The sequence below is a fragment of the Gallinula chloropus genome, assembly GCF_964237585.1.
Source record: "Gallinula chloropus genome assembly, chromosome: 1".
NCBI lineage: Eukaryota > Metazoa > Chordata > Aves > Gruiformes > Rallidae > Gallinula > Gallinula chloropus.
The window spans coordinates 207,579,109-207,606,306 of NC_140085.1; the positions used below are offsets into that span (position 1 = coordinate 207,579,109).

Consider the following 27,198-nt stretch of genomic DNA (forward strand, 5'->3'; position numbering starts at 1 on the left):
ACATAAGTGTGTGTACACCTATAACTTCTTTTGGTCATAAAGGAACCTTACTAAAAATTCCCAATCCTTATTTCACATTAGTTACAGCTGGGCTACCGAAGATGTTGTACAGGTAAACTAAGGGACATGTAGACTGGGGAGCTGAATTGTTTTGATAGATCCTAGAGAAGCAGTGGCAGAGCCTAGTTGAGAGCTTGTACCTTCAGGCGAGGCAAGATACAACCAGTAAAGTCAAAGCAAAGATGCTTAACTTCTCTAATGCAGGCAACAAAAAATTGATACTTGTTCCTCCACAGCTTGCTGACCCTCTGAAAAAATAACACCTCTAAAATTTGTCAAGCCAGCAGCAAGCTGGAGAGAGCTGAACACACAGGGAGGACCAATTTCAGAATGATCTCTTCCATCACACAATATTAAAAAAAAAATAATCATTAAATAGGAAGAGAGCATGAAGATTAATTTTGAGAAAGATATGCCTTTGCTATCATTTCTATTTCTATTTGACTTTTCATCCAACATCCTGTTCATGTGCTTCACTCATTCAGATGGACTATCTGATTTCTGTTTCCGGATAAGCACTACGTCTCGAGCGAGGGGAAGCACAGCTGTGGACAAGCTTCTTCTCTCAGACCCAGGGCTATTAAAGGAAGAGATTACAGGTCCAACTTGCACCATAAACTAACCCCCAGCATTGCTGAAGCTTACTGCCTACCACCAGTGTAGCTGTTCAGGCAAACGTTTCAACTTCCTTCAGCCCATCTCCCCAACTCCAACAGGCAGGTTTAATGTAACACACCATTTGAACAAGGTGTTTCGATTGTGGGGTTTTCCCCCCTTGGATGAAAATCAGCATTAGCTACCTTGAAGTGATTTGCATATTATGGTTCAGGACCTCCCAATTTTGACAGTTTCCATAGCAGTTTTTCAGCTAACTAGATTCCTTGCAACTGATGGTGTTTCTGCAACATTCACATGGGTTGCTCTGCCAGCATATTAAGTGGCAGAAATATGGGCAAAGCAGCTTTTCCAGCCAGCAAAGCCTAAGGAGTACACCTGCCTGCATTCTGCTGCACTTCCACATTTCTACAACGTTCCAGGAATATTAGCTGAGGACTCCACTAAGCCAAACACATATGGTATTTATCTATCAAAGCTCTTAATTAGACAGTGCATGAGCTCAAAGAAGGCGTCACTACAAACAGTCTAAGCAAGAAGCTTGGGGAACACAAGCCAAGAGATTGTTTTCAGGGATGCAAAGGATATTTCTACAGACAGAGAGTCATTATGTCACCTGGATTAGGTAAGCAGTAAACTTAAAAGTCTCAGCAGCATGTCTTATTGCTGACAGTGTTAAGGTGTGAGCTGTGTTTTTTTAATGGCCCATCACCACAGAATTCTGTATCATGCCTGGAAATCAGAGAAACAGGGTGGAAGCATAACTTTTGTCTTCCTACACAAAGAGGAGGAGATTCAAGGCAAGTGAGAAAATTCTATCTTAAAACAACCAGCCTTGCATTCTCTTTGTGATGTTACTGAATCTAAGAAAATTTAATACTGAAAAGCCTTTTTTCTTTTTTTCAGCACAAACTACAGGATTCTGCAAGCGTAGGCTTGTCGGCCTTGTTACGTGTAGGCCACAGTTACTAGACATACTTGGCCAATCATTGGAAAACCAAACTTTGTACCAGATAAGAGTACAAGCTATTGTAAGCTTTTGCTGAGAGATGAAGTGTTTTGAATGGTGGTGTCTTGAACACTATTTTCATATTGCATTCTCTAGCTCTCAAGCAACCAGAGGCTAATTGAATAAACAACCGCTTCGGTCTCTTTAATTTAAATGATAAGTGTCTATGGTTTTGCTGAATCTTTTTTGTAAGAGCTTCAGGAGAACATACATTAAACAGTCTAGCAGAAAATCACAGAATCATAGGGGTTGGAAGGGACCTGGAGAGATCACTGGGTCCAACCCCCCTGCCAAAGCAGGCTCCCTAGTTCATAATGCACAGATAGGCATCTCAAAAGCAGGGCAAGTTTTGACCAAAAAGATTTGGAAAGCAACTGTATTTTAGATTCTAAAGTTAAACCACAATTTTGTGATTAAGATATGAGCACTCTTGAAAGTTTAATTGAGCACTTGGCCAAATGTAAGACATCTTAACCTTGGAGCAAAGACATGAACTAATGCTCTGCAATGAACACTAATTAACACACCTGAGATCTCTGGTAAAGAAACATATCCATCAACTTTATAGCTAAATACTTCTGGCACTATTTTCAAACTCAGGTAATGGAGTTGAGTCAATATAGGAAAACTGGTAAAAATTCATACTTTATCATGATAACAGGGGAAAACTGGTTAATATCTTGATAGCCTCATTTTAAATTGAAAGCTACTCCACATACATAGCTCACGTGGAAGATTATTCACCTTAATTCTCACAGGCTTTTTTACTTAAGCTATGTCTCCTTAGTTGCTGGGGGTTTTTTAATGCAGTTTTTATAAGCAGAAGACTTAAGACCATCCCAACTGCTCTTCAATGTTGCAACCTAAGTTTGAAAGAAGTAAACGAACAGAAAAAAATCCTCAGAATTCCTGTGCTAAATTTGTACACAGAATTATCATCTGAACTGTGTCAGCAATGAAGGGATGATCTGGACAGAGCAGAAGTATGCAGTCAACAACAGATCTTAACAGCTACATTCACTTAAAACAGAAGTTCCTGACTCTGAACTTTTGACAGCAGTTAAGTTTCAACCTGTCCACATGTTCATGTAGTCATTTTAAGCTTTCAGGAACATAGCTCATTCATTATCACAAGTTTTCAGAGATGTCCAGTAGAGCAAGTCAGCAATAAAGACCAGTATTTTTTAATGAATCCATTTTTTAAAAAACAAAAATATGAGATAAGGGCTTTAAATAAAACCTGAAGTCTGAAAGATGCACTCAGCGTGTAATTGAGCTCATTATGTTGTTTGAAATAAAATCTTCTTGGATGTGATTTTACAAACATGTAGGATAAACCCACCAAATTCACAACAGTCACTTATGCTTATCACAAATAGAGAGAAAGAATTAAAAAAAAAGACTACCTACTATTTGAAAGCAGATACTTACCACTTCTTCCAAGGCAGCACTTCGCCCAAAAGAACAAGTGAGGTGTGCGAGGCAGTTAACAAATGAAGAGAAAAGTTCGTTTGGAATGGCAGTTAAAATATTGCGAGGAAAGACAGTTATCAGGTTGCTGATAATACTGGAAATTCCCACTGCTTCAGAGTCTTCTATTTCAATTCTACGGAGAGAAATGCCAGTTAGGTTTGTTGCCATGAAGAAAAACGCCCAAAGTGCATTGATTTTGCTGATACATTTTCAATCAATAAATCTATTTCATACCACTTAAGCACCACATACTTTAAACCGCCTTTAAGCACAAATTATACCCCAAAATAAGCAAGTCATACCAGTTCTCCATACAGATACACTACGCTCCAAACCAAAGATGCCATCTAAATTTAGAGAGCAGGCATACATACCCATTGATAGTATTCAGTAATCCCTCAATGAAGTGTGCCAGGTAATCAACTTGTGAGCCTTCATCAGGAAAGACTGGCCCGTGCAGAGACGCCAGCTGTGCCAGGCACTGTAATGAGTCTTGGGCCATATCTGTATCTTCTCTGATTTTTCGATGTACCTTTCAGTGAGTGAGATGGTTAATAATACACGGAAAATAGGGTGTTCTTACAACAGTCACATGGCTCTCAACCCAAAAGAGCACACACCAAAAAAAGCTTACTCTAACTTCCATTCAGTCTGAAGCACAAGGGTTTCTACCACTATCGAAACCGTAGTAAATGTCAAGATCGTGACTCAGCTCACAAAATCGCAAGCCTTGAATTAACTCACTGAAACTAACGTTTAGTTAAGTCTCACCTACATGTTGAAAATTGAACTGTCTACTGAATGTTATGTCTTAAAGGGAGAAACAGATGCCAGCCAGTCAGACATACTGCTCCTTCTAAAAACAGCAATAATGACAGTCATCTCTATTATGCTAACTATGCCTAGGCTACGGAGTCTTGCTAAAGTTAGTCAACAAGTTCAATCAAGATTATACAGATGCTTCTTCAGCAGAGGTAAACACTGAAGACACATACAAAAATGAATGCATCACTTCCTTGGCAACACCCTTAACATTGTACAAGGCCAACAATAATCTTGCCACATTTCTGTGAACTGTTATGTCATCGCTTCTGCTGGCAAGACAGTCTAGATTCAAATCTTCTAATATATCAGTAATCACATTCTCACAAACATACTTGAATTAACAAGCATGGATTTTAGGAATTTTCTTGGGCTTACAGCTCATATTTTTTCACCTAAGATCTAGTGAATAACTAAACAGAGGTTCGCATTTTCATCCAGAAGTCAATTTAGCTAAAATTATTTCAACAACATTATACACAAAAGTACAGTAAAAACACTGGCCATTTCTCTGTGGCATTACAGTTAGAACTTTACCCAACTTATAACTAGTTGGATTAGCTGCACAGTTAATCTCTGAAAGATCAAACTATCAGGAGAAAACAACCCCTGCAACAGAAATACCCCTCCTAATACATGTCCCACACTAGGCTGAGTTTAGAAGTGAGGGCTCTCCCTTTAACATTGCAGCCCTGCCAGCTTTTGCAAGGTTATTAAAATTTCTTAGATCAGACAGAAATGAATATAAACTACTACCATTCACTGACATTGCTTCAAATAGGAAATTAATACTACAAGCCTCAACCATTGCTAATCAGGAATCTAAACCTATACTGCCCTGGCTAGCATTCATTCAAAAATGATCAAGTATAGGCGGGTTTTAGTTTCTATTAAGCAAAACATGAATGTAATAAAACAATTCTGCCTGTTATTCAAAGCATTCTTACCATGAATAAGTAACTGTAAACCAACCAAAGAAACAGATATCTAACTGACAACTTCATGCTATTAAGCGAGGAAGGGTTAACATGCAAGCCAAAAAGTTATTTGCATGTGGAGGTTCACAGCTGACAGTAGCAACTGTCTGGATAGTCCAGACAGCTGTTCAGATTGTGTGTAGTTGCTAAGAGTTCTGCCAGTGATTTTTTTCACCTTTTCAAAACTGCTGGAAGAGATAAACTTGCAGTCAAAAAAATTAAAGTCCAGTTTAGCAAAAAAATCCTCTGAAGACATGTATCCAAGCACGTATCAGACAGCTCTCAAGCAGCGCTGGAGAGTTACATTTACTCCGTCTAATAATAGCTTCGTCCAAGTTTTGAGCACATTATTTCTCCGTTTGCAAAATTGAAAATAGCCCGAGAATGCTGAATTCTCAGGTCCCCAGAGACGTAACAGAAGATAAAATAGTATAGTGAACGAATTTATAAGCCAGCGTATGTTGCTGCTGCAGTCACTCCTAGCTGAGCACAGACTACAAACTCCACCCAACAACAGCAGAAAGACAAAAATACAATTTTATCCAGTTTAAAATCACTGCTGTATTTTAAGCTATAGAATCAAACATCACATTTCCCTATTCCAACTCTACGTCTTCCCCATCCCTCAATCTATTTTAACTTGTTTGGATTTACATCATGCAAAGGAAAGAGATGCAGAATTCTGTGTGCTGCAGCTGCTAGAAAACGGCAATTACATTACTCATTTTCAGTTGTTCTGCTGACCAAAAGCCTTAAGGTTAGCAAACACATACTGCTTATTTGATCTTTTTCCAGAGCTATTACACCTTATCTGAAAGACATTCACTACGGCTGCTCACCAGGCTTGGTGTTGTCTGGTGAATACATATCCAAAAGTATTGAGTGTATAAAAGTTTAGATGGCTATGCAGCTTTTGGTTTTGTTAATGGTCACACAATTATATGCAAAATACATTTTCAGTAACCTAGGAGAAAACACAATCCTTCTGTTTGTTTTGATAAGGCAAGCTGAAGTTAAGAGAATCGGTCCTACCTGCTGCAAAAGGAGGAGTCCAACAATACAGTTTTAGAACAGGAAGGAGCTGCTTTCCCTGTGGTCTGTACTATGAAAGTTGAAGAGAGAAACTTACTGTAAAGAAAAGCTCCATAACTCTGCTGTCCAGGAGGGTCTCGCGCCAGGATTCTGTTGGCTTTAGCATCACATTTTGTGAGGATTCAAACATAGCTATATAATGTCTGCCCAGTTATCTGGTGTCAAGGTCAACAATAACATTCCTACTTGGCTTTAAAAAAATCCTAGATACAACAGGATCCATTCAGAAAGAATGTAATGGAAACAAACTTTAAGCCTCTTCACATACACAGCATAATTCATGCATGAAGCCAAGGAATAAAAGGTATTAAGTATTGAAAAAAAGAATGCCCCAGGAATGTTAGATAACAGTTTGATCATAATTATGAGACATACCATAGTGATACGATCACTTTGATAACCAGGGTGTCTAATGTGGAACAGCGAGAAGGGAAAAAAGCAACCGCAATTAACAGGTGTTAAAATTTATGCAAAATGGGAAATCATTTTCTAAAAAATTTTCCTGGCAGCTTTTAAAAAGGCTTTATGATCGCTAAAGATAGCTCATTGAAATCTATAGCCTATTTTTCTAAATAGCCAAATATGCCTCGCAGAATGCAGGTATGTCAGCCCCGCATTAATCCACATTTTTAAATCACACCGTGAAGAACAAAAGCAAAGGGCACCGCAAGGCACCGCCACACGAAAAACGCGGCCGCAAGAGCCACGCAGGAAGGACGTGCACACCGTGAAGCCACGATTTCGTGGCACTCACTTCTTAGCATGGGTTTTGGCACAACTTAATTTACAGAATTCTGCAAATGCCCTGGGTACAGCAGAGAGAGGTGAGCGAAGCAGCGGGCTGCAGTACTCGTCAGTCTGATCGCACAGAACGGCGCTCAAAGGTTTTAGAAAGCGCTTCCTTCTGCAACACCCCCCAGTCCAAGTAGCACTAAAACTGTTCTAACTCAGCAACTTATGTTTTCATTTATCTGTTTTAAATCCTTCTTCCTCTACTGTGATCCCTTTTCTAACCCAACCATCACAATAATTAACCGCATGCTCAGCAGCATGTAACATACTTATCGGTAATGAGCTGCGTTAACTTTTGCACTGTAAGTCATCAGGGACTAGGAAAACATCAACAACCTGTTTGTATATCTAGAAGAAAATAAATTTCACAACAGTATCATTCAAAAAAGCAGCCCCCCTCAACTTTTGATGGGTTTTGTTTAAGAGGGCAATACAAAAAATGAGCATCGAGTTTAATATGAAGAACTGTGGCACAAGGCAGGGTACAGGGTTTTTGGATTATTTACACTTGTCTTCTGAGTTCTGCCAAAGCCAGGAATTCCTAACAACACTGTGCAGAACCACATTCCAAAAAAGCGACTTTTTCCATGGCACAGCACCAAGTGGACCTTCCCTGGTGGTTTGTGTCCAGAACTGCTGTCAGCATGTTATAATGCATAAAATCTATGAAGGATTTTCATGTTAGTGCAAGCCAAAACCAGTTTCACCATTTTCAACATTACCAGTGTCTGCTGAACCACACCAGATCTGCACTATATCAGATGGGGAAAAACTAAAAATCACAGAATTACCTATTTTGCTTTCATCTGAAATACAGATGTCATTTAAGTGAGCAAAAATGCTTCAGTTCTCTAAATAATAAAAAAAAGGCATGAAATTATCTCATGCAAGCATCCTTCATAAGAAGTAGTATTACAAATTAGAACCATTTTTTCCTGGCAAATTAAACTGTACTTTTTTCCCCTTTACATTTGGAGCATTTTAGAAAAAAACCCAGCATTTTAGAATTGTTTACTAACAACACTGTCCTTTGCTCTAACACTCCAATAAACAACAGGCTAGGAAATACACTGATATCAAGATTAACATGGATACACTATCAAACTCTGAAAATCACTAGGTTGAGTGTACAGAGGGGACCAGCTATGTAACATTTTTCACGTGGAATGAAAGAAGGGCTAGTTTGCTGTCACTATTTTAACAAGCCTCAGTATTTAGCAGCCCTATCCTGTTATTTTTAGTACTGTTTCTCACGCTAATGGACTGATGACACATCTGACAATAGCAGATTTGTGGGCAAAATAATCACTGAACAATACAAGTTACGCCTGCACCTATCATGGACTCCTTACACCCATTTTCCATCACATATGATATGTAGGCAAACATTAGCATAAGGTGTTTGTGGAAATGCTTGTTGGCATGAAATTATTCAACTTAATCTGTGCTATGGTCCAGCCCTATTAACAGCTGTCCAATTACACCAATCCTGAGAAAAAATGGCACTAAATTACCTAGTACATGGCTGTACAGAGGACAAACACGGTCTTAGTCATCCAAAATTAATTCTCAATATTTATGAGGAAACAAAAAGTACAGAACTAGCACAACACAGTTTCATAAAGCACTCAAGCTATAACACAGACTTAGGATAAGCATAAATCAGTCTCCTATGACATCCCAGAGGGTTTGGTTGCAGTTTTTTAAATGAACAATTGTAAAACACTTCTGGTAATAAATACAAATGTTTGTAACAATCCCAATTCTACTGAAGAATGAGCAACCCTCATTACAGTTCATAGTCATAGGAAACAGCTACCAGAAGCATGGCAGTGTTTTACCCAGTTCACAAGGCTCAGGACAGATTCCTACAGAGACTAGAAACTTCTGCTTGAATTGAAACAGATTATTCGGTAACACATGCCAGGCTCTACTGAAATGCATAAGAATATAACTAGATGCCTTCATGTACAGTAAGGCTCACAGGCTCACTAATTAATGCCTAGAGAGGAAGAGAAGAACATAATGTTTAAGACTGATTTTCTTTTATCTTTGCCTAAATTTATCTATGTAGGCATTAACTCTATGCTTGGCTTTGTTTCATGAGCTGGGGACATAAAAGCAATCTCTTTAAAGTTATAAAATTGTCATTTTAAAATTCTAATTTGGAAAAAAAAAAAAGATATACTTATTGGAGGAAACATTAAAAAACCCCAAAAGGTAAACCAAATATCTAGTTTTCTTCCCACTCTTTGCCTCTGTCCTATGAATGGACTGAAGGGTGAAAGTAAGTATCAAAGTATTTCGTATCCTAAAACAGTCATGAGGGATTATAATGTTTCACTTCAGGACTTTCCACAAATTCCAGTATCTGAGAACGGATTCCATGTCTTTCTTTCTAAGAGAAGACAGTAAATTAGGAACTTAAAAGTTGAAGCTGAGATTTCTTCTGCCAGACACGCATTCACAAAATTTGTCCACAGGAGTGAAGAACAACTCAGAAATGGAGGCAAAGCTCCTGGAGTGCTAAGGCTCAAACACCTTTCTTAAATGCTATTTTAAAACACTTTTATTGTTTGGGACGTTTCTAGAGAGCTTTGTGTCAATCTTAGGCTTACATTTTACAAATAAAAAACTGCATTGGAAAGGTAACTCTTGGAAATCTGCCACCCAGTGTTCTAATGCTAACATACTGATTGGATTTGGATTTTTTTAAGACCTCCTCTGGAGTGCTAGCTCAGCCAAGCACATAGGACAAATCTAGAAGCAAACATCGATGACTGATGCAGAGGCTTGCTGCCCCCTATGGAGAAATGCTGCACAAGCCTCTATAGCGCATAACCCTCAGCAAACGCCCAGCATTCAGGAGGAGGAACAGTGTTTAAATATTTAATTACTAACCCACAATTACTCTTAAGCGCCAGGACAATGAGACGACTGCTTTGTGTTGGAGACACTGGACTCACATTGCAGCAGCAGGCGTGGGAAGTGTAGGAAGACCCAAGTTAATTTTAAAACTGGCCGGTTCCGGAGCTGCTAGTGGTGTGGCCAGGCCAGCACTAAGTCTCATGTTGACCAACTAAGTGGATTCTGCAGCTCCTGCTACATTTTGCTGCTATGGTTACACAGCTAATAGCATGCAAGCTAATCACTTTAAGCCTAACTTATGCTTAAAGCACCTACACAGAAGCAACTGCCATGCAGACACGGCTCAAGCATCACACCTTCCCACTATGCACTGGCTGCCATCTAGGAAGCTGATGACAAAGCTCTGCAAACTGGAAACTTAAAACCACTGGGCCAAGAGAGCAGAAGGAGAAAAAACCCTCAAACCCCAAGTATCTTATAGTTTCCCTTCCATAAGGAAACTGATAAGATACTTAGGGGTATCTTACCCAGTCACTGGTTACTGGTCTCTTCTCCTCTGATTCCAAAATTCATTCAGGAAAACCCAAATGATAGGACACCAATTGTTAAAAAGTCCAGTATCAATACAAACATGTTGAGTGTAATAGTGACCAAAATCAGGGGTTCCATCCAATCTTCTTGGGATTGCCCTACTTTGTCTTTAAAAGTAGTTTTCACCTAAGGGTACTAAGTTTGACAACATAAAATGCACTTTCTTAAACACAGCTATTTTAGTTATATTGAATTTTTATCTCAAAGCGCTTGCAGGACAGTACCCTGGTCCTTCATCTTTAAGACACAGAGGGATCACTGTAGTAAATTCAGGGTAATCCCAGGCTGCTAACAAACAATGCCTGGGGAAAGCAGCCCTGCTGCTGAAGGAAATCACTTGGTATGGGTTCAATCACGTCTGTAGCTGTGCAAACAAATCCAGCTGGGGACCTCAACCAGCTAGTAAAATTTTTCAGCCAGGTGGTTCCCTGCTCCGTATCATGCTCATGGGAGGAGCTAGGGCAGGATGCTTTTTAAGCAGCAATACAAGCTTGAATCTTTTCTCAAAACAAACCTCAAGTTTTCTGGAACATTCTGTCTGCCCTTCATTAGGCAAAACAGATGCATCCAATCTGGGTTGGATCAGGTTCAAATCCTGAAAGTCTACAGAGCTATATGGTTCACAGGATCTCCCAGAAAGGTGTCTCATTCTGGCTTGAGCTTTAAAAGACATTTTCAAATCAGAGATATGAAGAGCTTTGTTCATTTAACTGCATGGCCCAGGAACACACACTTAAAACACGTTCAGATCAGACACAAGCTTCTGTAGGTTCACACAACTGCCATCACACTATTAATTTCAATGGAACAGCAACAATGCACATTAGTCGAGTACATCCCATTAGGTTTACGTAACCTGTATTTTAAATCCAATACCCTATTCTACAGTCACTTGAAAATTTGCCAGCTTGCCTCCAAGCAAGTAGAGGCACCAAATCCAAAACAAGAACTCAAGCAAGTTCCTCTTAATCCACATGTTAATGCATAAAGGATAAGTAGTTGTCTGACAGCTTCTAATGACAGATAACAGACACCTTTCTGTAGATGGGAGACAGCTGGACAAAAATCTTTTGTTCTCTTTAACAGCTTTTGGATTTGAGGACGTTTAATCCAAAGTCCAATGGAATGTGGCTGCCAAGAACAGATAAATCCCAAAGTCAAGAAGCAGTGAGAAACCTCTCTGAAGCAAAAGAACACAAATTATAATTACATCCTGACTCCACAGGACATATATGTCCATGTCAAGGTGCAATAAATTCCAGCAACATTCAGCTCCTTAACTAGAGATGTTGGACACTGAACAAGGTACCAGACATGAGATCCTTGGAATACTCTCTTTTACAAGAGTGCTTTATCACCTGCACTTCCTTAATTCATTAAAATCTTCAAAAAAGATGCAATTACAACCAGTTCCACTGGAGTAAACCATATTTAGCAACACTGTTAGCAGCACTGAAAAAAGAACCTCTACAGAAGCCAACATGCCACAACAGACTACGATACGCTCTTAGTGCAAAATAGTAATCCTGTGTTACTGTCATTTCCAACAGTACTGCCAAAACCCTCTGAAGCATCCACAAACACCAAGTGAACTCATACCTTGAGGTAACAGATAAAAATAAGATGATTGCCTGTTAGGCAATTAAATAGAATGGAAGAAACTACACGTGACTGAAAGAAGGCCTCCTAAGTCACCACACCCTGCCCTTCCTATTGCGATCATTATGTCCCAAGACACTTGAGTTCTGACTTGAAAGCAGGTAGGTCCAAGCCTCTCCTTTTGTTGCTCTGTTGAGGTGACTATTCCAGAATACATCTTTCATGCTAGCAATAGACATACAGACTTATTACAGCTCTTCTGGGGCCCTCAAGATAAGGAGGACACGGACCTGTTTGAGCAAGTCCAGTGGAGGGCCACATAGACGATCAGAAGGCTGCAGCACCTCTCCTATGAAGATCTACAAAGACTCCTTGTTCAGTCTAGAGAACAGAAGGCACCAGGAAGGCCTTAAAGCAGTCTTCCAGTACCTAAAGGGGCTACAGGAAAAATGGAGAAAGACTGTTTATCAGGGAGTGTAGCGATAGGATGAGGGGTAATGGGTTTAAACTGAAAGAGGGTAGATTTTGGAAGGAATGATCTCCTGTGAGGGCAGTGAGGCCTTAGCACAGGCTGCCCAAAGAAGCTGTGGCTACCCCCTCCCTGGCAGTGTTCAAGGCCAGGTTGGATGGGGCTTTGGGCAGCCTGGGCTAGTGGAGGGTGTCCCTGCCCATGACAGGGAGCTTGGGACTATGAGGTCCCTTCCGACCCAAATCTGTCTGTGATTCTGTTATGATTGGTGGCAGCATTGCCAAAGACCACATTTAATGCGACACATACTAAGTTATCCTGTAACAGCACAGGGACTCTTGAGCAGCTCACAAGGCCAATGGTATGGTCTTGCAGCTCGCAAGGCCAATGGTATCCTGGGCTCCATCAGAAGAGGGGTGGCAGCAGGGACAGGGAGGTGATTGTCTCTCTCTACTCTGCCCTCATGAGGCCCCATCTGGAGTCCTGTGTCCATATCTGGGGCCCCCAATACAAGAAAGATGTAGAACTGTTGGAGAGGGTTCAGAGGAGGCCACAAAGATGATTACGGGCTGGAGCACCTCCCCTATGAAGAGAGGCTGAGGGAGCTGCGCTTGTTCAGCCTGAAGAAGAGAAGGCTGCAGGGGGACCTCATTGCAGCCTTCCAGTACCTGAAGGGAACATACAAACAGGAGGGGAATTAACTTTTTAAAAGGGTAGACAATGGCAGGAAGGAAGGAAGGAAAGTTTAGATTAGATATCGGGGGAAGTTCTTTAAAGAGAGTGTGGTGAGGTGCTGGAACAGGCTGCCAGAGAGGTAGTGGATGCCCCGTCCCTGGAGGTGTTGAAGGTCAGGTTGGATGGGGCTCTGGGCAACCTTGTGTAGATCCAGGCTGGAGGTTGGTGGCCCTGCCTGTGGCAGGGAGGTTGAAGCAATATGATCCTTGGGGTCGCTTCCAACCCAGACCATTCTATGACTCTGTGATTCTATGAAGTGGTGTTTTGATGCAACTCTTGCTACGTGGTGATTAAAGTTACATGCTTCTTGGTGTTGGTCCCTGTAGAGTTAGACCATGTTTATTCTATTTCCTTTTTACAGAGATACAAGAATCTCACCAAAGATCATATCCAAATACTGCAGAGCCTATTGTTATGCTGCAGGGAATACTGAGAATCAATACTATCTTGCCAGGGGAAATACCAGATGAAGGAAAGATATATCTGTGGATACAATGGATCGTTTTACTCCATGCTTCAAGTATTAAATTTATGCCCATTGCTTTGGCATATGTACTGTCAAGATTTGGAAAGAGGATAGCAAACAATACCAACTGATCAATCAACACAGCAATTCTTGCATTCTTATGTAACAGGCTATCTATTTAGAAACTGCAGCCAAGTGAAGTTTCACTGCCCAGCTGCAGTTTGACAGTTTCTGAGCTAACAGTTACCAGATACTTTTAAACCAGTCTTCTTAAAGGAGAGAGAGTCATGCCACAATACAACCAACACAGTGCTGTAAACTCCGAGAGTTACTGGATCTTTGTCAGTTAAGACTCAGATTTCTCAAGGATGATTAAAACCATTCCAAGTTCTGTGAAAACAGGTCCCTACGTAGTGGAGAGAGACCCAAGCTGGTGCTGTAATTCTTATAGCAAAATGAAAAGCTGAATGGTAGAAGACAAAAAGTATCAAGTGCAACAGAAGTTATGAAAAGATTTGAAATACAGCCATGTACAAGCACTTGTGCAGGTTTAGGCTAAAGGTCCATCCTATCTCCAGAAGTGGCCAGAATTTTTTTAACAGCTGTAATATCTCAAGTAGGCCAAGTAGGCAAAAACACTGTTAACCTTAAGAAGCAGCATGACATGCTTAGCTATTTCAATCAGCACTTACTAGCAACAACAGACTAAATCACTTCATGTTATATAGACATATAAATGGAAGCTGCAACTCCTAAGGCTCCACATCTTTTGTGTGTGTGTGTGTGTGTGTGTGTATCCACTACCAGAAACATTAGTTCAAGAAAGACATAGAACTCCTTGAAAGAGTCCAGGGCAGGGCCACCAAGATGATGAAGGGAGCAGAACACCTTCCTTATGAGAACAGGTGGAGGGAGCTGGACCTCTTTAGCTTGGAGGAGACTGAGGGGTGACCTTTATTAATGTTTTTAAATATGTAAAGGGTGAGTGTCAGGAGGATGGAGCCAGGCTCCTCTCAGTGATGCCCAGCGACAGGACAAGGGGCAAGGGGTGCAAGCTGGAGCATGGGAAGTTCCATGTGAATGCAAGGAGGAACTTTTTCCCTGTGAGGGTGACACAGCACTGGGACAGGCTGCCCAGAGAGGTTGTGAAGTCTCCTTCTCTGGAGACATTCAAAACCCACCTGGATGTGTTCCTATGTGATTTAGTCTGGGTGATCCTGCTCTGTCAGGAGGTTGGACTAGATGATCTTTTGAGGTCCACTCCAATTCCTAATGTTCTGTGATTTTGTGATTAGCCCAAGATAACGTGCTCATGAAGAACTACAGCCTTCACTTTCAAACTGTAACAAGACCAGTATTAAGGCCTACATCAGAGCTTTGCACAGAGCAAGACTAAAATTCAGGGGGAACCACCACTGCACAATACAAGAGCATTTCCTTTCCATTTAAGATTACAGCTTAGGGAAAAAAAAATCAGTTCACATATTATTTGAATTCTTACAAATCCCAAATCTTCCAAAAACTTTTAGAAGATGCCATAATTTTACTCCTGTCTCAGTCCTGTAGGCACACGCACTAAATTTCTCTCTGGACCCCTGTCGAATCACTTCAGTGATTAACAGGAGTGGGATATTTACTTTTAATACATGGCACCTTAAAGAAAGGCAATATAACTCGTATTCTGTTTTACAGATGTGAAACAAGGAATCTCCAGTTTCAAATAAACTTCACTTTTGCTGCCTGCTACATACGAACGGAATCAAAGACAACAGGAACACAAAGATTCAGCCCTCTGATCATCAAATCAGGAAAGCAAATAAAATCCTTTACAGTGGATCTGAAGGCTACGTTAAGATTCCAGCCGTAGATGTAACTTAATCGCAGTATCAAAAGGTCTGAAGAAAAACATTTACAAACCAGCTTAAAAATTTGGCTCTTGGAAAGCTTTCTGAGCATCATAAAGATGATATACTTATTAAAAAAGGAACGGGAATGTTTTACTGCAAAAGTGCTGTATTAACCCTCTATCAGATGGAGAATGTGATTGATTATTTCTACAGTATTCTTCTAGCCCATTTTTCAAGCTGAGCATTCCTGTACCCTTTTTTCTCCTCTACCTCACCACGGCTCTTCCTGATTCCCACGTCCTCCTGTACCTTCCATGTTCACCTTTCTCTGGGTTTGTGTAATCAGCACACATCACAAAGACGTCAAAACAGAAGCAATGGCACTTGTGTAAAAAGGAGATGCCATTTCTCGTCTCAGCCAGCAAATACCTTTTCTTCAGATCAAAGAGAACCTATTGTACACTCTAGTTCATGTTCATGTTCTTGTATGTAAAGTTGGCTGTGCTTGCACTTTCTTAGATGATGGGGCATTTACCTTCTTCCTCCCCTTCTCAGAGGGAGGAAAGTAGGACAGGACAGATCAGCTCTCTGCATAAAAATTCACCTCTTCACCATTTGCTTCCGCACTGAAGCAGCACACTACACTTTTCCTTTCCCTGCACCAACCAGACAGACCATCAATCTGTAACTGGGAGCTTCTCTGCTGAACTAGTTTTGCCTTTTAAATAAAATACTTTAAAACTTTCATGAAGAACAGCAGCAACTTTGGTATGTAAGCATATGTTGAGCAAGCATAGGGGATGATCAAGAATACTAAAGGAAGAAAACATTTACCAAAGGCTTGTTTTACATTTTTCTCTCCCCACAAAGACTTTACTTATCAACTGAGAGAAGTGACCCAAGCCAGCTGCAATAAAGGGCCTGACATTAAAAGGATATAATTTGGAGGAAGGAAGTTCCAGCTTAAGACCTGATTGGCTAGTGCAAGATAACGCTGAAACACTGAAGACATCTGAGCACTGAGGTTTTCACGTCTGCTGAATTCCTGAAGTACCTCTACTGTGAGCATGAAGATCTGCCGCAGATCGTCCTCCTACAGTCAGGACGAACACAATATATTAATAGAGTATCTCAGTCATTAATTAAAATATTGATTAATAAGAAATGCTTTTCAAAAGAGAAATTCCTGGGTTTACCCTATTTTTCATTAAAATACAGAAAATTTTCTGAAGTTGTCAATCAGATCCACCTCCCCCCTCCCTTGCCAAAATTAACACATTCAGTTTGTAATGAATTAGAAAAAAAATCTTCTCAAAAATGCTAGCCATTAAAAGAAAAACTTAACAATAAGTTTTAGCAACTGGTGGAAGAGAGGGTTGGTCTTTGGCATGAAAAAAAAGTTGGTAAGTTGTTCCACAACAGTCAGTTTAAAGCAATGCCTTCACAAAAACATTTCTGCCTGGCCAAACAATACATCTGAGACAACCAGACTACACCATCTGCAATAATATTTTTAAATACATAGCTCTCCTTGGCTTTAAACCAAAGCTATATTTAAGACTATCATTGTTCCACAGAGTATTCGTTTTGTTTGCAATTGGTAGCCAAGGAATTAAAGAGTCCAACCACATAAAGATCTGTAGCTCCACATTCATAAAATGGGCAAAGGGATTGCACTTTTTTGATAGAAGTTTTTTTTAAAAAATACATTATCAACTTTCCTCAAGTAGCCAGTATCTGCATTAATAATATATTTGCTCTATTAAATACCCTTAAGCACACACTGTACCTGAATGCACCTGGCACAAGAAAGTGCTTCTGTTTCTCAATGCTTCAGCTTTAGAAAGACAGGTAGTAGAGATTGACACAGAACTAGTTTACCTGAAATATACGTTTACAGTTACCATGGAACTCCATGCTTAGTCCAATGTTGCTGGTTTTACTTGAACTTGAGAACTCGCTCAACAACGCCGTTAAAATGGAACAGGCCAAAGTTTGCTATAAAAAAAATAAGGGGGAATAATATAACTAAAAGATGTCAACCATGATGTAATAACCATCTACATTGTCCTTATTTTTTATTAGCATTATTTGATGACAATTACTTCAGATTCTTCACATCAAACTTTCAGGAGTATAGACCCTTGGGTGAATCATCTCTGGAATCATCAAGGCTCCACCCCTACAGAAGAGATTCAAGTATATGAGCAATATAAAAGCTAGTACCTGCATGATCATCACTACAAAACAAGATTATTGCAATCCATTTCCTAGCCTTGTGGTTTACTTTCTCTACCTGTGCATAGTGCTTTTCAGGCAATTAGTTTCAGGGAAGATTCAATTTCCACTTATTTTCCACTTAATTTGGGTCACTCCGAAGTTTGTTTTGGCTCTTCTTTGCATTTGCTACACTTACCATGTCAGTTTTTGATCACAATTAAATTTATACCACCAGAAGAGATAAATGCCAGCAAAAACCAACACCCGCAGTACACCATCTATACATCTTCTTCCTCTCCCCCCACAAAAAAAAAAGGGGGGGGGGGAAGGAAAAAAAAAAAGAAAAAAGAGAGAGAAAAAAAAGAGGAATATGCAGAAAGTTCTGATGCTTGAAAAGATTTGGATACTCCCCTCCAAAGCACAACATCCACAAGCCTCAGAAAAAGCCTTTAAAGCCACTCCAAAGTGCCTCCAAAGTGATTTAAAAATTGGTTTGAAAAAGGCACACTGATTTTAGAGAGACAGATCCATGAAAACTGAAGGGTTAAGTATTTTTTCCGTTCTCAAAATTAAAGGTAAATCAAATGTTGTAAAACACAACTTAAAAGCCAACTTTCCTTTATGAAACATACTATTCCAGCTATTGTTGCTGATTTTTGAAATAAAGTCTTTTTTTCCTGATGCCAAAGCCCAGTAACCATCATCACCAGTTTAATACTTTTTTAACTGATCACCACACACCAAAGGGAGCAAATACTGCACAGTGGGTCTGGAAGCTGAACTTGAGACGTGCACCATACGCTCCTGTAACGAGCACAATGGAAACTGTACACCAAGGAAATCAAACCACTTTTTGTCAGAGAGATGTTCTTAACAAAAATCTTCAAAATTACTGGCTATCCTCCCAGACTGTTTGGAGCCAAGGTGCCAGGGATGGACAGAGGGATAGGAATTGTTAAAGGGTCATGCATGCCAGCAAGTGTCCAGGGGTTAAACAGAAATATGCACACTACCTCTGAACACCCGAAAGATTAAAGTGGAGATGATACTATTTATGCAAGCTCATACAACAGCTGAGACCAGTGCCATCCACCCACCAACTGCAACATCTTTGTTCAGAAATGCCTCTGAAGTCAGTACCTTGACCCCCCCCAGACAGCTAGTTATCTTAGCCAGTATACATTAAATTAACATTCTTACTTGCTAAATAAGTCCCAGACAGATCAAGCAGAGTGGCTTCATGAAAATACATGGGGTTTGTCTTCTACTATAGAATAAAGCTGTACAGCGTACCAGCATATTGCTGATCAGTTGCTAAATCCTTATGTTCCCGTTTATAAAGAAATAACTATTTATTTCAAGGCAACTATTTCTCATCTTAGGTCCCCACTGTCACATGTCACATATAATAAAAACAGCATTTAACCAGTGAACAATAGCATCACACTTTACTCCAGCAGAAGTGCAATTCTGTCAGGTTTATACTAGACTTAGACATATTTCTAATTAGCTTACACAGAAATTTGGAAATAGAATACTAAAACATTTGAGCTATTTCTACAATAAATATTATTTAGAGGAAATACAGATTTGATCTAATATTTTAAAAAAATAGTATAGCCTAACGGTATTAAATCCAACATTCAAAGCTCCATATGAAAAGAATTAAACTGGGTGAAACCCCCCCCCCCCCCCCCCAAACCAACAATCAAACCCTAAAATAAACCCCTGAAGTTTGGCTCTAGAACAGTGCTTCAGATGAGAATACATTTTTAAAGGGATAATGCAAAGTTGCCAGAGAAGGCAGCCCAATTTCATTGTGTGCCAGGAGATGCTGAAGTCTCAACAAGGCTCTCTAAATCCTTTAAAATGCAGGCTTTGATTTGATGCTTGGATCACTGACATACTGCTACTTTTCAGGTCAGAAAATCCATGATGCAAGAACATCATCAGTTGCAACTACAGATCTGTACAGTAAGGTGCTCTGGCAAACACCGTGACTACCATGTGGTATTAATGTCTGCAATAGTACAGCCTGGCTACAGCCAAGTCGCTTCTGCTTCATCATGCTACGATCTTCACAGTAAGCCACCATCCAGACCACCCCAGGAGAAGCAGGGCAGTGATGCAGACTACCCATCACTTGCAGGCAGTGGTCAAGTATTGGAAAATAAATCAGTAAGTTCAAGTGTCGGGTAAGGAGCAATAGGAAACAATAGGTTCTCACCACAATTACAAATAGTTGATAGTAGCTGATTTTCTCCAGTTTATATGGGATATAATTTGTCCTTTCTGTTTGGACAGTAACATGATAAAAATGTGTTCCAGATATTTTGAGTCCATTCCTCCTGATTTTAAGAAGACATTTAAAATGAAGGCTAAACTTTATGATTGACAGTAAAGAAATGTCTTCAAAGATGTAAAGAGCAATGGATGCAGTCAGGCTGACTCAATCTGTTAAGAGTCCAATGAAGCAGCTTGAGCAGTGACCTGCCCCCCTGATTCAGTAAGAACCATTTCAGGTAGTTCTAACATCAGAACCTGCTTTGAGCATGAAAAAAGCAGCGTGATGTTACTACTTTACTCCCCGTTACACTGCGGCACAACGCATCCCGCTGCTCTCCTCCTTCCCACAGAATTCCCAGCATCCCACCAACTCCTTCACCTTGGTATGTCAAGACTTGGGGTGCAAATCCTGCCCAATTCCCTCACTATTCCAAGGGTGCTGTGTGCATTACAGGCACATCCTTGCCCTCCTGTCACTATCTGCATCTGTGCTTACCCCACGCGTCCATGATGAACAGTGAGTACTCCAGTATATCCCAGTCACCAAAGCAGAAGACCAAAGATAACACATGGGACAGTAATTTAAAATTTACTGAATAACAGGCTGACAGGAGATTATTTGAGATTGGTTTCCTAGATGCTAGGTACCAACCCCCAGGACTTAGGGACAAGCAGAAGAACAGATCAAGACCCATAACCCGTCCTCACAGTGCCAAACATTTGCTTAGAGCTGCATACAAATCCACCACTGCTTCCAAAAACTGCCACAGGACTGGAGGAATTTATACAGACTGTTGTGCATAGCAGTAAGGTTGCCATTTTCATACGAATATTAACAAACTGATTAGTTTAAAAGAACACATGCCCTGCCACTTACTGAGCTCTTCTGAATTCATAGTAGCATTTCAGGGACTCCATAAATAAAGCCTAAGTAGACTTTTCAAAAAGTAAGATTTTACTTTTAACTTTTTACTTTTAACTTTTCAAAGAGTAAGATTTTACTTTATGAAAAGTAACTTTACTGCAGGTTAACTACTGGTATTTTGAAATCCTTTTAAATTACATGTATGTTTGATATGAACTCTAAGTACCTCAACACAAATGCATGCTGTTAAGAAGAAAAATTTCAAAAATCTGAAAAACAATGTGTTTTCAGACAAACACTATTGTGCTCTGTGAAATAAAATTACTGCTTCTTACACATAATAAAATTGAATGCACTTAACACATGCAAAGCTCTAGGGTGGTGGGTTTGGGGTTGGTTTTGGTTTTGTAGTGTTTAGGGCCCCTTTTAAGGTTCTTGCCACACTACAGAAAAGATTAACAATCCAATTTAATAATGCCATACAGTAATAAGTAGAAAATGCATGTGACTCCGGGCATCACATTAAAAGTCAGATTTGAATGTCCATTGTGCAGCAATGCCATTAACTTCATACCAGTAAGAGAACACCTCTGAACCTAGTTTGACTCACTCGCTAGCAATTTCACTAGTTCTGCCACAAGTACATACCCAAACAATAAGCCCATCTAACAAAATAAAATACTTCTCTTGTTGAGAGCAGACTGCCTCTGAGAATAGCTTGGCACTCACCCCAGTTAGCTTTATTACCAGGAATAAACTTTATGAAAGATCGCTATACATAAAATAGACTCTCAGCTGCTCAAACAGAAGATCAATGGGACTTGTGATAAGAGATTAACTTGGCAATCAGACACCCAGTAGTAACATGGTTTTAGTGGTTTTCTTTTCGAATTGCTCTAATAAAACACAGATGCTGCAGAAAGACCGTGCACCGTTTTAGCAATAAACAACGTTTATACAGCATTCGTAAAACTCAGATGCAGAAGGTAAATGCAACTTATTCCTCCAGATGGAATGTCCCCTATAACAAAAGTTGCAGTCTTAACGTTTGAAGGGATTTCACACTTGTGCCTGGACTGCCCATAGAATAAGTGAACGGCTTCATTTGAGGGTAGTTAGGTTACAAAGCGTCTGAAAGGAAGAAGAGTTCAAATACAGCTTAGGAAAAAATGGACATGTGGTACAGCAGCTCTGAGGCAGGAAAGCCAACAAGGCAGAATGAACTACAACACCAGAGACGTTTCCAGCTAAGTTGTCAGGCTTGATTAAATCATTAATTTTACTACAAAACCTAAACTACCAAGCAACCCCTCCTCCCACCTTCTGCAGAAAAATGAGTAAATATATTTAAAATATAAAGGTCTCACCTGAAGAGAGCAAATCATAACATTTCCCCAGTTATGTTAGATAGCTGCTAGCCTGAATATGCATGTAGAGGACTTTTTGCCTGCATAATGCAAACTCTGTTGCTGAAACCAAAGGGAAGCCACAAGAAGTATTTAATAATATCCCTAACCCAGCTACTTTTAACTTTCACAGGAGCAGGAACAAACGACAAACAGATCTATCAGAGGTACAATTTGCTGTGCCTAGGTGACAAAATTCTGTAGTGAGAGTGTGTCTAGTGATTTTGCCAAATAAGTTGTTCAAAGCAAGGCTTCCTTTACAAAGGCAGTAATACACTTCTTCCATAACTTCCTTAAATGAGCACAGCTGTATTTGCTAACATTTTTGGAGTATCTAAATCCCCAGAACACAAGCTGCAGTTCCAAATGGAAAGGTTAACAGGATGGCCACAGGACCAAAAGAAATACCATTATTTACACAGAGTAACTGGGGCCAGCCCAGCTTTTCAAGTCAGGAGTATCACAAAGGGTTGGGGCGGGGGGAACCCAGGAGCTGAAACAGTAGCTCCCCACCAAAGAAAACCAGAATATATTCTGAAGAAATATAAGAAAGTACCTGGAACAACCCACTGGATTGTATCTGGTTTGGTTCTTTTTCCTTCCCAAATGAGCCAACTGGTGTAAAAAAGCTGTACAATAAGGACAGGATGATAGGAATAGGACCCACAGCTGCAGTGTTGTGCTGTCGGCAGTTAGGGTCTGGCTGGGCATCACACCCCTTCCTCCCATTCCCCCTTTGCCACCGTGCAGAGACAGAGGAGCAGCACTGGGTTAACAGACTACGCCTACAGTGGCACAATGGACAAGACCTGGCCTCTCTTCCTTGGGGGGAACCAGGCAAACCAAGTGAGGGAAACCCCCCAGGTTGAGCTGAGAAAAGAGAAAAAGAATTCCTCTGTGAATCACTGGGGGCCACAGGAAGATGATCTTGTGGCATGTGAAGCATGCAGGCTTTGGCCAAAGAGAGAGAGGGAAGTGGCAGTCTCTACTAATAATGGAAAAGGTCCCAGCAGAGTTTGCTGGCACTCAGGGTGCAAACCATACTTTCTTCTTGGTTTCTCTGGGGACAGGTAAAGTTGTGAAGCAGAAATCAGGAGAAGGAAAAAAAGTAATCTTATCAAAAAAGTGACAGTCCGAAAACCATTTTTATCTAGAGGCAACATATCCTTCTCCAGCCTTTTGTATGAAAGACATGAGTTGTGTCTTCACTCCTACACCAGTTGCATGAACACATCCAAGACTTTCAATTAAATTAAAAATAATCAATAGCAAGAGTAGCCATGCTGCTCGCCATCAGTATCACCCAGCTTCATACTGGCAAGCGCTCTTTGGTGGGCAGGTGTTGCCTCTCCCCCCATATTTTCCAGTACTCATTCCTGGTCCTTCTGGGCCTCCTCTCCCTGCCATACTGCCAGCAATGCCAAACGAGCTGCGTTAATTGGCTGTGCTCCACAGCAGATTTGCCTAAACAGAAAACAAAAGGAGCTTTGGAGGGAGAAGGCTACTTGTTCTCAAGTAGACTCCCCCACAGATCCAGTTTATTCTTGAATGTATACATTCAGAAGGGCAGTACCTCTGAGAGGAAGAGGGACTGAAGACCAAGCAGCGAGCATCCATAAACTTCTTAAAGAGGCTTCTCCCATCAAGCCTGCTTATTTGTGTGTCACCACAGCAGTTAAAGAAACATAGGTGTAACACATGGAAAGGAGTAACTTCTTCCCTCTCAGTGAGTCTCTGAGGTCTGCAGGTAAGGTCCTCCACAGCTGCACCTCTTATGAGATGGCAGAATTGAGGAAATCAAGAGTCCTGGATACCACATGTAGAACAGGAAGCACACATCTCTACTCTGGATCACAACTCCTCACTCCCACTTTGAAACTGTAGGTAGCTCTACTGTAAACTACAGTATTAGGAACCATCAATTTCTAATATTGAAATTAAGCAACCATACTCCCTCTCCGCTCTGGTGAGACCCCACCTGGAGTACTGCATCCAGCTCTGGGGTCCCCAGTATAAGGAGGACATGGAGCTGCTGGATTGAGTTCAGAGGGCCACAAAAACGTTTAGAGGGCTGGAGCACCTGTCCTATGAAGACAGGATGAGAGAGTTGGGGTTGTATAGCCTGGAAAAGAGAAGGCTTGGGGAAGACCTTTATAGCAGCCTTCCAGTACCTGAAGGTGCCTATAGAAAAGCTGGAGAGGACCTGTTTGCAAGGGCATGGAGTGAAAGGATGAGGAACAATGATTTTAAACTACTGCAGAGTAGGTTTAGATCAGACATTAGGAAGAAGTTCTTTACTATGAGGATGGTGAGGCATTGGCACAGGTTGCCCAGAGAGGTGGTGGAGGTCCCATCACTAAAGACATTCAAGGTCAGGTTTGATGAAACGCTGAGCAACCTGATCTACTTCAAGGTGTCCCTGCTTACTGCAGGGGCGTTGGACTAGATGACTTTAAGGTCCTTTCCAACCTAATGCATTCTATGATTCTATGACACTGGAGATGCAGTCCAGCAAGACTCCCGCTAGCTAAGTGTGGCTCTCTTTCAAAAGAAAAGCCAGAAAACTTTAAAAAGCACCCTGATTAATACAGCTACTAAAAATACTTATGGTTTAAAGTCCTCTTACATTTCTATTACCGATTTTTAACCTAGTATTTGGAGTAGTTTCTGGATCCCTAAAATTCCCAAACTGATCTTAAACACACTAACTCAGGTCTTTACAGAGCACTTGTCAGAACAACGGAAACAGCTTAAATATCCTGGTTTACCATCTGGTTTTCATGCTAAACATGTCTCAGGGGCAGTATAATGTGTAAGTCATGAGACCCTCTCCAACTCCTACCCTACCACATAAGACAGCACATTATACAGGTATCCAGAAGTATAATTCCTCTTAAAGAATAGAAACAAGACCCATAAATGCTAAATAAACGTAACTACTTATCTACACATCCATTATTAGTGAAAGGTTAATTTAAATGAACAGCTAGAGTTCTGCTCACTAATATTTCCCACCGCTGACATGAAACACATCCACAGCATATTCCTCAGCAGTTTACCTGAAACATCTGAATGTCCTCTACCCCAGCCAAAACCACTGGGAAACAGACCAACAGATATGCAGATTTTAAGAGAGAACTGTTTGGAGCCCAGAGCATTTCCAGTGAGTCTTGACAAGTCTTCCTGCACATACAGAAAAACCTAGGACTCAGGTATGGAGCTTTCTACTAGGATCCATTCTACTGTATGCATTGTAGAACCTAAAAACCACAGCTTCTGTTGCTTCCCAGTCCCGTGTCAGGTCTACAGTAGTTGGACACCTCTGCATCTGCCTATTTATAGTCTGGAAGAAACTGAGGTGTGACCCATATCCTAGTCCAGTTTTAAACAAAATCCATCTGATCACGTTCACATGCAGACCAGTTTCACCTCCTGGAAATCAGTCACCTTGACTGCCAGGATTCCTGTCTTTCTGGCAGGCACAAAGGCCAAACAAAATCCTTCAGCTATGCAAGGCCGGAATAGTCTGACACAAAAAGAAAAGAAAAGGCCAAGGAATTGAAGGCATTTATAGTTGAGAAGAACTTGGCTCACACAATTGTCAAAAATCTTGAAATCAGTAATAGAAAAACATGTAATTAACTTTTTAAGATTGGCCCATGGTACTGCATGTACTGCCAGAATTTCTGCCCCCAGAGATGCAGATTTTGAAAAGAGATCCTGAAATTGTATTACAGTGAGATTACAGACTCTTCCCTTCACGAGCAGGATGGCTTATATCAATGTTATAGGAGGAGCCAGAAAAAAAACAAAGACAGGAACTCCAAGGCCAATCCCTGTCCTCTCAGAAGATTACTAAACTCATTTATAAATAAAAATACATAAAACCAGCCAGACCCTCCATCATTTGCTTTCCCTTCTCAGGCAGAGGTATATTTTGTGAGATCTATAAAGGTTCATGTGGCAGAGAAATGGCAGCAGGACTCAACACTCCAGGTTCAAACCCTGTCTCTAACCAGACATCCTTCCCATCCCTGTAGTATTTATTACCTCTCCTTAGTGCCCTGTTATTTCTTAACATGCACAGTGTTCCACTATTAAGAAATTGCTCAATGCTAAAGCCATTTTTTTCATCTCCTGCCCACTTTCTTCTTCTCATCACTATTCCCCTCCTCTCTTCCTTCCAATCCCCTCATTTTTTCATTCTCAACAGCTCATCCATCAGTCTTGCACCCATGTCAGTTTGCCACAACATTCCTCAACATACCTTCAGCCTCCATCCTCAAAATACATCAATTTCTAAAGATATTTTAAAGTAATGCTTGAGAAGTTAAGGTATTAAGCACATCAAATCCTGCAAAAAGGACCCATGCAAAGGACACGGTACCACCTACGTGTGCTGCTGTCCTTATTACACCGACCTGCAGGACTTGGCCCTGACAAGGCATTACTGAAAATCTTAAAGATTTAATGGAGCAGAGTGTCTAATCAACACAAAACTAGTACAAATGTCTGACAGGAGTTGGGTGGAGGGTTACAAGGAATGGAAAAGATTAAGTACCTACTTTATTCCTGTCAGATAAAGAAGGGCCAGAAAGTTTCAGAGCCAGTGTAGAGGAGAAAGCAAGTGGGAAGCAGGCAAGAGCCCACTTTGCTTTTTTAAAAACAATTTTCGATTACACACCACTGTGGAAAGCCATTATCAACAGCTAAGAGCCAGATTTGAGAGCTTTAAACATTTTAAAATACGACATGACCTGCTGCTGACTCCATATGTTATTTCTCAGCTGATGGAGTGAACCTCCGGTACCCGCCTCTCAGGTAGGAAGACACAAATGGGTGGGCAGAAGGTCAGAGGAAACAGAGAACAGATGTCTAGGAAGGGTACCCAAAGTGACCAAGGCACTTGACAGATAATTAGGAGCCACAAAGGCATGACAGACTTGAGTGTACCAGGATGGAGGCAAGAGTGCACATCACATCAGAGGAAAGATGTTAAAAAATAG

The 27,198-nt window shown here is 40.6% G+C and overlaps 1 protein-coding gene across 2 annotated transcripts in view; it reads right to left on the reverse strand.

The window, feature by feature from the left end:
• Positions 1–27,198, reverse strand: part of XPO4 (exportin 4) — a gene marked incomplete at its 5' end in the record, with an annotated part of 78,845 nt that overhangs the window by 19,942 nt on the left and 31,705 nt on the right. For both annotated transcript variants that reach the window (XM_084279328.1, XM_084279327.1), the window contains 5 exons: positions 3,116–3,290; positions 3,532–3,689; positions 6,086–6,191; positions 16,342–16,508; positions 17,297–17,413. In XM_084279328.1, the coding sequence (XP_084135454.1) occupies positions 3,116–3,290; positions 3,532–3,689; positions 6,086–6,191; positions 16,342–16,508; positions 17,297–17,413 (723 nt within the window). The remainder of the gene's footprint in view (positions 1–3,115; positions 3,291–3,531; positions 3,690–6,085; positions 6,192–16,341; positions 16,509–17,296; positions 17,414–27,198) is intronic.